This window comes from Ochlerotatus camptorhynchus, unplaced genomic scaffold, assembly GCF_037179485.1.
Source record: "Ochlerotatus camptorhynchus isolate MF236.1 unplaced genomic scaffold, CSIRO-AGI_Acam_v1.1 ptg000304l, whole genome shotgun sequence".
Lineage (NCBI taxonomy): Eukaryota > Metazoa > Arthropoda > Insecta > Diptera > Culicidae > Ochlerotatus > Ochlerotatus camptorhynchus.
This window is the reverse complement of record NW_027040792.1, coordinates 1,958,286-1,972,550: the sequence shown is the minus strand read 5'-3', so window position 1 is coordinate 1,972,550 and position 14,265 is coordinate 1,958,286. Positions and strand designations below refer to the sequence as shown.

The following is a 14,265-nucleotide window of genomic DNA, read 5'->3' as shown; positions in this document are numbered from 1 at the left end:
ATGACTTTCTGGTAACCTTATCTGCTGTTTTGTTTTGATTCTGCGTTCCATTCCGAATCGTTCCATTTCGCTTTACTCCATTGATCAGTTCACGAAGATTTGCCGCACTCTTCTCTCACCCGTAAGTTTTGACAGTTTTGGGTGGTTTGTTTTGACTCCCATTCGTTGCTATCTCTTTTACTCAGAAGCAAAATGATAGGGAGCAAAAAGTGAGGTTAGGGACCGTGCACTGATCTATTCCATGTGTTAAATGACGTTTGAGAAATTTTTAGTTTGCACGGTGTGCACACGGTTAGAAAAAAGTGCCCAAAATTAAGTTCGTTTCACTCATCTCGGCACTATAGTGCAGGAACCCAAAAGTAGGTAAAGCGGGTCAAAGTAATTTTCATTTACTTATGTGCAGTTCGTATGGAATTTTCCACTGGCTTTTTAACCAAAAGTAAGTTAGTTGTACCCAACAGTAGGTAAATATGATTATACTCAACGTTGGGTTCCCACATTTTACTACCCCTATTGGGTGGTTTTGCTCCTTCGTTTTTGACAACATTAGAAGGAGAAAAGGAGACAAACTAGTCAAAAGTAAGTAAAAGTGAACTGGCCGTTGGGTACTTTTTTCTTACCGTGCAGATTAGCGAAGTTCAAACTAAAAAGTGTTCAGATTAAAAACGGTCCGGGGGTCCACGGTATAATCTGTATAAACTTTTAAATACCTTATGATCTCGATGAAATGTTAGGTCAATCAGACCAATCGAGAATCGCCGAAATATTTCGATTACTTTCAAAATCAGCTATGAATACTAAGTCTTGACAGCACGATTGACCCGGTACTCTAAGGAATGAGCTCAACAACATCATAAAAACAATGTAAACAAAGAAGCAAAAATTAAAAGCACGATTATCTTGTTGGAAACATAAGTAATGATAAGATCCATTGATCTAACCTCAATTTCGCCACAGTTCAGAAAGCTAGTTTACAAAGTGTTTTCTCCCACTATACGTTTCAAATCTGATAAATTTAAGAACCCCAACCCTCACGTCGACATCACCGAAAACAGTTTTAGTCAAATTCAGTAAATGCCAAACCATTCAGTGTTGCCAAACCAATTGAAATAACTCAGACGAGCCTTAATAGACCCATTTCCTGTAGAAACATCGCTCAGAACAACACGCAATTAACACCTTCCCAACTAAGCAGGTGGCCATCACGCCAAAACAACTTGTTCCAACTTCCGCAAACTAATAGATCCACCAAAAAAAATAATCGCAAAATTCTGCTCCGCAAATTGCCAGTTTTCATTTTCACTCCCGTTCTTCCACTTCGCGGCCATAAACCCCTCCGCCTGGAAGATCGGGAATAAAGTGAAGGTAAATAAACAATTTAGAAACAGATTAACTCCATTAGGCTCCATTCATAACTGCAATTTCGGGGTATCCAAATATCTGCCACTACCAGATAGAAAGAACCGAAGAACCCAAATATGGACGTTTATAACACATTTCAATTAAGAAGCTCTTCACGATAAACTGCTTCCGTTTGCTCATCTAGCCCAAAATGCGAGTTTAACTGTCTTCAGCGAAGAGCAAGCGGCCGAGCAGGCTCGTGAGAGTGGGTGAAGATGACCATCGTTGTAAATGCCTTTCTGGACTATCATCTTCATCGTCGTCATCATCATTATCTGCATCCGTGCGTTCCCCTGCCATAATCTTTCCTCCATCAATCGGACCTATAGGAAATTAAGTACAAACACACACGCGTGCTCTTACTCCCAAACAAGTGCCGCCGCGGCCGGCACGATAATGGACATTTAATAGCCTTAATCTTCATCACCTCGAAAATTTGCAGTATTAAGCCTTTCCGCTTGGTGGTGCATTATGGGGCCAACCGTTTGCAATGCACATAACCTCAAAAAAAAGTTCGCCAAATCTGACATTCCTCGCTAATTGAAGCCTTATCTTTTTTTATTTTGCAGAACAACCAACGGCATCCCCACAGGTGGCGACACTTGGCGGAAGCGGCAGCAGCACCGGCACAGGAAGTTGTAGCTTTCCGGGCGCCCCGGCTCACAGTACCGTCCAGTTTACGGACGAGTCGCTGCCAAATGGAGCGGTAGCGTCCTACTCGTGCGAACGAGGCTTCGAACTGCTCGGACCAGCGCGGCGAGTCTGCGACAATGGCCAGTGGGTACCGGAGGGTATCCCCTTCTGCGGTAAGTAGCTAGTACTTAGTACAGTGTATATCGTCAAGGGAGGTCATTGACCCATCGGTGATCTTCTGCTCTTCGAAGAAAAGCTCGATCTGTTGCTCTCTGTGGTGGCGTGGGGGCGATCTTATTTTGGTGAAAGATGATCAAAGAGGTCATCGAGATGGGAAAACAAAATTACATTGACGTAGTAAGGAGAGGTGTAAGGGTCAACGTCAGACATACGCATTAATGGAATTTACTATATGACAGGTATATGCTCCTAATTAAATCCTACCGATAGAACTCAAGATTGAAGCGCTCTAATATATCAGCGTCATCCATATTTGGAGACAAATTCAGTGTAGAATAGTAGGCCATCGATTTATGAAGTATCAGATACTTGAAAAGAAATCTTTATGCCACCAGAATCCAGAAAATAAATCTATGTCTGAATTACTTGAGAACTCTTCACAGCAATTCTGTGGAAATGTCTGAAGAAATGATTTGAATTAACCGTGAAATATTCTAATAATCTTGGGATTCTCTCTGACCTTTAAAACTCCTTCAAAACTCCTCCATAACATTCTAAAAGACCATCACATTAGATCCGTTTGCGTTGCGTTGATGTAAATTTGACAGTTAAGAATTTCTTTCCGAAGACTCGTTAAATTAACTCTGCAGCACTTTTGGAACTGTGGAAATTCCCACAATAATTAAATAAATTTCTTTCCATAATTCTCTTCAAAAATCTTAATCTTAAAATTCCTTTAGAATGCTGCCAGGATTTCCATGGAATTTCCATCTCAATATGCATTTGAAATTATCCTCAGAAACTCCTTGAAACTCTTTTAGGAATTCCTTTGAGTTCTTCTCGGGATTCTCGTGAAACTCTCGTCAGAATCCATTTGGAATTCTTCTTAGAGTGCTTCTCAACATTCTCCAATATTATCCCAAAATTCCCATGATTTTTACACGAAAGTTCCTTTAGAATGCTCCCAAGATTTTCATGGAATTTCCATCTCAAGATGCCATTGAAATTATCCTCAGAAATCTCTTGAAATTCCTTTTGAAATTCCATTGAAATTCTTTTCGGGATTCTCGTGAAACTCTCACCAGAATCCTTTTGGAATTCTTCCTAGAATTTCTTTCAAATTCTCTTCAGAATTCCAATTGAATTCTTTTTTTAATTCTATTGGGATTCTCATAGAAATTACTCCTAAGAACTCCTTTGCAATTATACTCAGAAATCCATTGCAGTTCCTCGATTCATGGGAACTCCTCTTTAAGTTATTGAATTCTTTTTTTTTTAATTCTATAGGGATTCTCATAGAATTTACTCCTATGAACTCCTTTGCAACTATACTCAGAAATCCTTTGCAGTTCCTTGATTCATGGGAACTCCTCTTTAAGTTATTTTGGAACTATCCTTAGAATTCGATCATTTTGAAAACGTTCTTAGAGTGCTTCTCAACATTCTCCAATATTTCCTTGAATTTTACACGAAAATTCCTTTAGAATGCTCCCAAGATTTCCATGGAATTTCCATCTCAAGATGCCATTGAAACTATCCTCAGAAATCTATTGAAATTCCTTTTGAAATTCCTTTGAAATTCTTCTCGGGATTCTCGTGAAACTCTCACCAGAATCCTTTTGGAATTCTTCTTAGATTTTTTTTTTCAATTGAATTCTCTTTCAATTCTATAGGGATTCTCATAGAAATTACTCCTAAGAACTCCTTTGCAATTATACTCAGAAATCCAATGCAGTTCCTCGATTCATGGGAACTCCTCTTTAAGTTATTTTTTAACTATCCTTAGAATTCGATCATTTTGAAAACGTTCTTGGAGTGCTTCTCAACATTCTCCAAGTATTCTCCCAAAATTTCGTTGACATTTACACGAAAATTCCTTTGAAATGCTCCCAGGATTTCCATGGAATTTCCATCTCAATATGCCTTTGAAATTATCCTCAGAAATCCCTTGAAACTCTTTAAGGAATTCCTATGAAATTCTTCTCGAGATTCTCGTGAAAATCTCGTTAGAATTCTTTTGGAATTCTTCATAGAATTCCCTTCGAATTCTCTTCAGAATTCAAATTGAAATCTTCTTTTAATTCTATAGGAATGCTCCTAAAGTTTACTCTTAAGAACTCCTTTGCAATTATACTCAGAAATCCAATGCAGTTCCTCGATTCACAGGAACTCCCCTTTAAGTTATTTTGGAACTATCCTCAGAATTCGAACATTTTGAACTGCTTCTTGGCAGGAATATATGGGAAAAATCCTCAGATCTTCCTTTGTATTCTCTTCAAGATATGCAGAGAATTCTCATCATAATTCCAATTGGAATTTCCCGTTGAATTCACTTGGATTTTTTTTTATCATAGATCCGGGCTGAGTTTTGAGCTAATGGCATAACTGAGGCATGGCTGCTAACCACTACGCCTGACCCATCTCCTCTCCTCACCTGACGAAGACTTCTCTTTACAATAAGAACTCGGTTACCTCACTCACGCAAACCAACATCCTCATCGGATAGGGAAAGACTTCCCCTATCCGATGGTTATGTTGGTCTGCGTGGGCGTGCCTTGAGTTCCTAGAAATCATCGATAGAAGTTATTGTTTACAAAAGCTGTTACGCCCTAATTCCAGCTCTATCTAGTATTTTCTGAATTTCATTCTCTGGAAAATTTCTAATTTGTCGCCATGGAACGCCTTTGGATTTCTTTTCATACTTCTTGTGGACTTATCCTCAAAAATAATTTGAAATCTCTTTGGAATTCCCTTGAAGTTGTCCTCAAAATTCCCTTGGAATTATTCCAATAACTTACCTTGGTTTTATCATAATAATTATGGAATTCTGATTATAATTCACCTTGTTTTTCCACATAATTTGCTTGGAATTCTTCTCGAACTTAAATTAACTTTCAATTCTTATAACTTAACAATTCTTTCTACATTTCCTATGGATTCCTTTCCAAATTTCCTTGCATATTCTCGAATTTCCTGAGAATTCTCCTCAAAAGCCATTTCATTGACTTGCAAGAACTTTACAGAATCTAGAAATATGTGCTTTCAAGGGAGAGAGGCCACATCAACAATTCTCTGTCATCACCAAGAATTTGCGCTTAATTTATGTATTCTTTGATCAATTTATTGTTATTAACAATAACATTTTTTTCAACCTCCTTTGATCAATAATTTTATCAATATTCATCAACTACTATATGATGAAACATTTTCCATTTTTAACCATTAGCATTCATCTGCTGCCTCGAGCCACAATCTTTTATGATAGGGAATATTTATCAATCAACAATTTTCCTTGATCAAAAGTCTACATTAATCAACAATCAGCCATGATCAAAATTCAGCTTAATCAATAATTTGACGCCACTCATAACAAATAATAAAATCACAATAAGCTTTCAGCAACAAACTATTATGATCAACAATTTGCTTTCTTCATCAAAAACCTACTTTGACCAACTCTCCGTCATCGCCATTGTACTTATTTATTATTTGGTCAATTTGCTTTGAATAACAATCAACTTTTTTTTTGATCAATTAATCATTTATTAACAATGTGATGTTGAAACATTTTCCATCTTTATCTATAACATTGTCTGTCGCACCTGTCTGGAACCACAATCTTTAATGATAGGCAATATGTCTAGATCGACAATTTTCCTGCATTGATCAACATAAGTTGTCTCCATCATCAATTTGTTTTCATAATCAGTTATCTTTGCCCTAAACAAAAATATGCTTGCATCAAAAATCTATCTTGATCATCATTTTGTTCTGAATCACAATCAGCTTTGAGCAACATTCTATTATGATCAACAATTTGCTTTCTTCATCAAAACCTACTATGATCAACTCTCTGTCATCGCGAAACATTTGCGCTCATTTATTCTTTGATCAATTTGTTTTTAATAAAAAAAAATTAAACCTACTTTGATAAACATTCATCAACAATTTTATGATGAAACATTTTCCTGCCACACCTGCCTGAAGCCACAATCTTTTATGATAAGCAATGTGTCTCGATCAACTATTTTCCCCAATCAAAGGCTACATTCATCAATAAGTTGCCTCCACCATCAATTTTGTTTTGTTCTTGATCAAAACTCCGCCTGAATCAACAGTTTGCTTTCATCAAAAATCTATCATAATCAACATTTTGTCTTGATTTACAATCAGATTTGAGCAACAATCTATTAGGATCAACAATGTGCTTTCTTAATTAACCATTTATCTTCAAACTCAATTTGCTTTCATCATTTTACTAAATCTTCAGTTTACCGAGGTTAACAATTTACCTTCATCAACCATATTTGTTTTATGAAAACCTAACTGGATCACAGACAATCTGCCATGATCAACAATATGCTTTGATTTACATTCTGTCTTGATCAAAAGATTACATCTGCTTGATCAACAATTTTTCATGATCATAAATTTACCTTGATTAATATTCTACCCTGATCAACGATATACTTTGATCAACGATCTGCTTTGATCAAAATTTTCTTGGATCATCAAGGTTGCTTTGATAGGATCTGCTATTTCTATCTACTTTAATCAACGATCTGCTTTGATCAAAATTTTCTTGAATCATCAAGGTTGCCTTGATCGAATTTGCTATTTCCATGATCAACAAATAAAACTCCATCAAAAGTTTGCCATAATGTGCGTCTAGGTCGATATGTTGCCTTGATCATCCATTTGCTTGATCATAAGTTTACCTTGAATTGAATTGATCAATATGTTTTACATGATCATCATTTGCTCATTCCAAACATTCCAGTTTGACTGATATTCTAATTGAATCAACGTTCTACTTTGATTAACAATTTGCATCAATCGAAAACCTGATTTGATCGAGGGGGGCGACTCTATCTAAGATGCAGGAATTTGTTTGCTTTGCTGTTGTGAGATGCACTCGCGCTAAATAGATAGAAACACGATTGATTATGATTTTGAAGATTTCCTGCAAAAAGGTGAACGGCGATGCGAGTAGTTGGATTTAGATGCAAGAGATGAAAAAAGATTGTTCGTAGACTGATTCGCTAGTTTTTCGACCACTTAAAATCAAGATTTAGGTGTGTCGCACCCCTCGGGTTTGATCAAGTATAACAAGTATAATTTGTTACCTTCATCTACATTTAGATTAGGTTATCTTGGTCATCAATTCACTTAGATCAACAATCTATCATAATTCACGATCTGCCATGATCAATATTTTTTCTAGTCTTGATAAACATTATATTTAAAAATTCTTCCATGTTCAAACAATTCAAACTAAACTTCATCAACATTTTGCCATAATTAGGTTTTAACTTTGATCCACGATTTAAATTTTATCATAATCAACGATCCGATCATCAATTTGGTTTCATCGACAATACCATTTGAAGAACAATTTGCCACACTCAACTGGTTTTCATGATCAACTTGATGAATGAATAACTTTCATCTGAAAGCTTGATTACTGAACTATCTGCCATTATCAGTAATTTGCTATGGGTAAATAATTTTCTTTTATCAGAAATCTGTCATGATTCAATATTTTTCCTTGATGGACAGTTTGCTTTAATCGGCAATTTGACCTAAACTACAATCTGCTATGTTTGAAAATCTATCTTGATAAACATTTTGTCATGATCAACTATGTTTTCTTCATAAATAAGCTGCTTCAATCAACAAACTGTCTTGTGTTAAAGACAGCTTTATTCGTCAATCTGCCTTGATAAACCATTTACTGGGATCAATAATTTGCCTTGCATAAACAATTTGGCTTCATCATCAATTTGCCATGACTAAAAATTTATTTTGGTCAAAAATCTGCTTTGCTCCAAATTAAAAAGCCTTCTTTTATCAGCAACCTGTCTCTACACAATTTTGCATCATCACCTTGCCATCATTGCTTAGATATTTTTTCATGATCATCAATTTTCCATAAGCATTAATTTCCTATCTTGATCAACCATTTACCATCTTGATCAACGATCTGCTTTGATATACTATTTTCTTTCATCAACAAACGGAATTGATGAACATTGAGGCTTAGTTGAAAAATATCTTATCAAATATCTTATCAACTATTTTATCTACAGTTTGTCATGATCAACAATATGTCATGATGAGCGTTGTACCACAAACGAAATGACAGACAGAGCGGCTCGAAAACGGTGACCAAAGGTGCATTCATCAATAATTAGCCAGGATTAACATGATCACGAATCTGCTATGATGAACTTTTCATCATGATCAACCTTATTTCTTTGATTAACAATTTATCTTCAACCACAAACTGCTTTGATGAAAAATTTGCTAGCTATCCCCAACAATTTTACTTAAAATACAATGTATCTTGATCGACAATCTACCTTAATCAACGTTGCGCATCATTTGGTCTTCACCAACGATTTTTCTTGACGACCATTATGCTTGGACGAACGTTCTGTTTTCAACTATTTCCCTTCACCAACAATTTGATCTGATAAACGCTAAGCTTTTATTAGTAATCTGCCACGAGCAACGTTTTTCTTGATCAGAAGCTGTCTTGATCTACAATTTACCTGTCGCTTGGCTTCATCAACAATTTGGTTTTGATCAGCAATCTTCCTTGATCAACCGTTTGCATTAATCATCAATTAGCCAGGAATAACATGATCAAAAATCTGCTATGATGAACTTTTCATCATGATCAACCTTATTCCTTTGATTAACAATGTATCTTCAACCATAAACTGCTTTGATGAATAATCTGCTATCACCAAAATCCTGATTAATTAATGGGTGAACCGTCTCCCTTTGAGCGATCCCCCAGTTACGTACATGACCACCACACCAGTTGGCCCAACTACCGGAAAGGTCATAGGCACAATAAAACAAAATAGAAAGTGCTTACCCTTTGCTTTGTTTTGGAGGTCTCGAGTTTAATGCGCTTCCGCATTAGTTAGAAATTCCCGCGTCGTTGTCGTTGTCGTCTTCCTCGTCTCTAACCACCCAATAAGTCACGATCACTTGCAAGCCCAAAACTATCCTTTGTTTTCGTAATTTACGATCCTTCATGGCTCCACGACGGGTAAACGTTTCATAACGTTTCAGGCAAGATACCACCCCCTAACGAGCACAGAATGATTGCACTCATTTTTAGAAATCGATCAATTTCACCGACGAACGTCATAAGTCAAAAATAAACACCAACCTAACCTAGATGAACACAAAGGTAAACACAATGAAATTCCTTTCCACTTATTATTGGGAGGTTTGCAAGAACCGAAGAACCAGAAAGTCAAAGGATGATGATTGATGAGCTATAGCTCCCTTCCCATCCTGATAAGAGAGAAGCAAGCGGGCGTTACTCATCTGGCCGCGATTCCCAGAAAGCCCACACCTGCGACGGTTTGTAAACAAAGCCTACCTAGCCTACAAAACAAAATAACAATCCATCAAGATGTGAATTCCTGAACCGCAAAACCATCTGGAGCTATGGGATGTTTAGTATTTAGGTAATTGCTCAAGTGGCGCTCTCGGTGGGAACTTTTCGTACCACACCAGCAGTACAGCACTCCACATTCAAGAACGTTTGTTTACATTCTCCGGTTCGGTTTTCAGACAATAGACGCGAGCGAACCGACAAGTGCACACGCAATCGAAGAACTATTAGCACCTCTTCTTTTTCCGAGCGATCGATTAAAGGGGGATGAGTGTCGGCAAAATGTAGGCTAAAGAGAAACCGTTTCGGCTCAATCTTCTCTTCGAGAGGTACCTACTGACGTAAGAGTGTTTCTTGGAATGGAACGGTTACTTCCTCTGTTTGTACCGGCGTGGTTGGACGGTTCCGGATCGGACGCAGGAATCGATCGATGCAGTTAGGATTGCGCAGTCCAAGCGCGGGAAGAAGAGTGGAGAGGGATTGTCGGTTCCTCGATGGAACACGGAAATGTTTACGCGAGCGCGGTCCATTGAAAGGTATTGTAGGCAATCTATTAGCTCGTGATGGCCAAGAGCGACCTGGTCCGTTGATCAATTTTTTTTTATTGGGATAAACTGAGGCGTGAAATTGAGCATTATGATACTGAATAAGATTTTCGGCGTTTGTTTTTCTGATCGCATCTTGGCGGAACGACCAATTCTGACGTATGGTTGCACGCTATTCTTAATCTACCCAGTGAGTGGGTGGATGGCGCCCATAGACAAGTGCACGGATCCCACGAACCCCTCATTTTATCTGTCAAACTTTCATAGCTAATCAAAACAATCATAGTGTAGTATTAGAATTTCGACTAGAATGGGTTACGTTAAACGATTCGCTTGGGACCAATATGCTAGTCAAGTAGTGATCCAATTTAAAATCGTTAGTTTCCACCGGTTGCTTTTACCCAGAGTTGGGTAAATTCATGGTAGTTTTCTAGTAGTGTGTAGGATACATCTGTACAAATTTTTTGCCCAAACTAATAGCAACCGGTGGAAACTAACGATTTTAAATTGGCTCACTACTTGACTAGCCTATTGGTCCCAAGAAAATCGTTTAACTTACCCTATTCTAGTCAAAATTCTAGTACTACACTATGTTTGTTTTGATTCGCTATGAAAATTTGACCGATAAATTGAGGGGTTCGTGGATTTTCCTATGTTTTAAGAGGTGCATCGATTACCTTGGAACCGAAGAGAGTACCAGAGCTGAGCCAAAAAGTTGAGCACGTTTCTTCGGGACCTTCTAGTCTTAGAGTTACCTCTATGCCCGTATTGTATCCTGTTCCTCTTAATTGAATACGATATCCAAGGTCTTTAAAAAAACTAATTTAAACGAGAAGTATCTCAACATAGTTTGGAAGTTTAGTGAACCTCCCGGAGCCTATCTTGCAGATCTTCTAGAAATGTCTGATGGATAGACTGTCCTAGAGAGGGTCTCGTATAAAAGAGGAGCGGATTGGGTGGTTTTGAGCCAAACAAACTGTTAAAACCAGAGCCAATCGAGCAGCGGCTATTTTGATTACATTGGCAATGTTGCCAGAAATCACCTAGACATAGGTTGCCAAGGCAGTTTGTTTTGAATCCGCTTCTCTATTATACTAGACACTCTCTAGACTATCCTATACTTCCATGAAATTAAAAAAAATAGGTTTCCTGAACTACTTTTATGTTTTCAAAGCATTTTTGAGGTTTCTTGAATTTTGTTTAGGTTCCCTGGACACCTTCAAAACATTGAAGTTTTTCAAATTATCAGTAATTTTTTTAGCTCTTAGAAGACTCTTATCTCAACATTATCTGAGAGCCTATCTGAGGTACTTAAACATGTCTAAATTTCTCCCATACTTGTCTCTCTTCTCCTGAGTATTTCCGATATTCTCTAAACTACAAAAAAGTTACTTGCTCAGTTTCTCTGAACGTAGGGGGGGACCCCGGCGTAGTGGTTAACATCGATGCCTCTCACGCCAAAGTCAAGAGTTCAAATCTCACGCCCGGACAAGTCACGAATGATCCAAGAGTGACTATAATAAAAAACAAAAACTACAAGGAACAGCCCTATGGGGTTGTACGCAATGGTGACGTAGGACTACGTGGTCTTATATAATAAATCTTATTTGTTAGCTGCAGCAGTAGCTTGTGTTTTGTGCAATTCACGAAGAGCTTCTGATTCCGATCAATAGCGGTCCAGCTTCTTCCTCCTTCTATGGATGCTCATGTGGGCTGCTGCTAACTACTTGCAGGCAGCCTTTCGTTGTGTACTGGAGAACACTCACCACGCTGTGATTGAATAAACACCGTTTGGTGAGACCGGATGGAATTCAACTTTGAAATCTGTGTTAGGGAAATCGCTTATCGCAGGCAATCGGTGATAATTTTAATTATCATAGCAACAGTTGCACATTCGTGCAATTTTCAATAGTGACATTTTGAAAAATGATGAAGTCTTAAATTTATCAGATGCGTAGAAATATATCTGATCGATTGGTGATAAAATTATTGAAATTGGTCCAGGGGCAGCTGAGTTATTAACGTTCCAAATCTTTCATAATTTTGTTACATGTTCCATTTTCGTTTTTCACAAAGTGTACCCCCATATAGAAATCACAGTCATAGTCCTACGTCAAGCAGTTTCTCTGAAGTTCACTGAAATTCACTCAAATAACTTTGGGGTATTCGTTAAGTATTTCTTCCATTTTATAAACTACCGGGTGAACCCAAATAAGGGTTTGGGTTTTGTTACTAACATATTGAAGTGTACAGTTATGCTATGTTATGATTAGCTTGAGCCGTTTAAGAAAAACATTGCAAGTGGCACGCAACTCAGGAATTTAAGAATTTTGCTCGCCTTGAATTTGTCCCCGGCAATGAGGCTGGCAAATATTTTATCGAAATAAGCGACTAGAAAATTGTAGCTCATACCTTGGTTTACCAACTTCTGGATCAGGTTTGAACGAGCTGGGTGGATACCATTTTTGAGTACTTCAAATGCTGAAATCAAAAACTGCTTCAGTTATTTGGGCCCCAACTCAGTACAATGATTTCATGTGCTTCTAAAAATTTCGGTGATTTTTTACGAAATCCTCCGATCTTTTTTTGAAATCCAGGAAATTTATCTAAAATTTGCAAGTTTCCCCTGAAGTTCACTTAATATCTATGAAGCTCTCTAAACTTCTTTAAGCAATTCTAAGATGACCAGGGAGCTACTGAATAGAACAATCTGGTTCAGTGTTGGCAAAATCATCAATCAAATGATATTTTTTCCGCTCTCATACGCTCTGAATATCACGCGTGTTATTGGAACAAAATATCATGCTTGATATTGATTTTACAAGCTCCTTAGATATTGCGAGACTATTCACAACGTTTTCATAGAAAGAGAAAGTATAGTTTGCTATCTCTCTTTACTCTTCACCGTGTCTGCCGAAGCTACTGCAGTGAAGCAGTGACGGTAGTTTCGGCTCGCGTTCGGATTTAAAGCAAACTCAAACTCACCAGGGTTTGGTTAGAATTTTAGCTGGTGAGTTTTGTTAGCATGATATTCGTAGCTACGCTCAAATCAAGCGTGATCTTGGGCATTGGTGAGATTTAATTCCACCAACATCGAAGATCTTAAATGTTCTTAAGAGAGGATCTGGAAGCTTCAGTGAAACTTCGGAGAGGTTCAGAGACCTTCGGAGACGATGAGCACATACACCTTAATTGGTGTTCAGAGAACTGGTAAGTGGTAACGCCGTGGAAGTTCTGAAAGGTTTAAGAGATTTCACAATTATGAAGGGTTTCAAATACTCAAACACGTTCTGAGAGCTACAAAACTTTGGTGACCTTCCATGGAACAATTCATTACTGAATGCTTTTTTCATTCGATTTCTATGAATAGCAATGCCTGTATATTATCTATACTCTGTCTGAAGTCTGTATCCATGATCAAAAGTCTGAATACAGACAAGTCTGTACACCTGGTTTAAGCTTTAAAAAATATCAGATTCCACCCCATCGCACGAGGATCGCTTTCCAAACTTCCCGTCCAGTCCAAGTCCCAATCCAGATCGAAACAATCAACCAGAACAGCACCTTATAATGAAATCGATTACCGTTCAATTTCGACAAAATAAGCAGCGCAAGAATCGGGAGAAAAACAACGCAACAAAACACCGACTCAATTTAGTCCGATAATCTCCCAACCATTACATTCCAATTAGAGACCCCTTTGCGAAGAAGAGCCATAAAGTAAACAAACCTCGGCGCAGTCGATCCTAACCTAACGGGAATGTCTTAATTTTCCCCCCATCCCCCTTCTCTTCATCATCTTCCCGCTGCTGGTTCAAATTAGTGGCCGCCGCCGCCGTCGCTGAAAGAGTCAGGTTGTTTGTTTGTTGTCAGAAATTTTGCATGATGGATGAGGGAGCGTTTATGGGGAAATTGATGGCCCGGGAAAGAGTCGGGATCGCTTCTCGATTGGGCGTTGAGTTTGGCTGTGAAGAGGGTTATTAGACTTGAGTGTTTCGATTGATCACACTTGATGAAATTCTTCGATTAGCGGCACAAAGAGATCCGTCAACTGACAGGTTGTATGGGGTACTGTTCACGCAGCTGTCA

The 14,265-nt window shown here is 37.9% G+C and overlaps 1 protein-coding gene across 8 annotated transcripts in view; it reads left to right on the top strand.

Moving 5' to 3' along the window:
• LOC135707152 (uncharacterized) overlaps positions 1 to 14,265 on the top strand; it is a 193,673-nt gene that overhangs the window by 105,979 nt on the left and 73,429 nt on the right. For all 8 annotated transcript variants that reach the window (XM_065228888.1, XM_065228887.1, XM_065228886.1 and 5 more), the window contains exon 2: positions 1,971 to 2,207. In XM_065228888.1, coding sequence (XP_065084960.1) covers positions 1,971 to 2,207 — 237 coding nt within the window. The remainder of the gene's footprint in view (positions 1 to 1,970; positions 2,208 to 14,265) is intronic.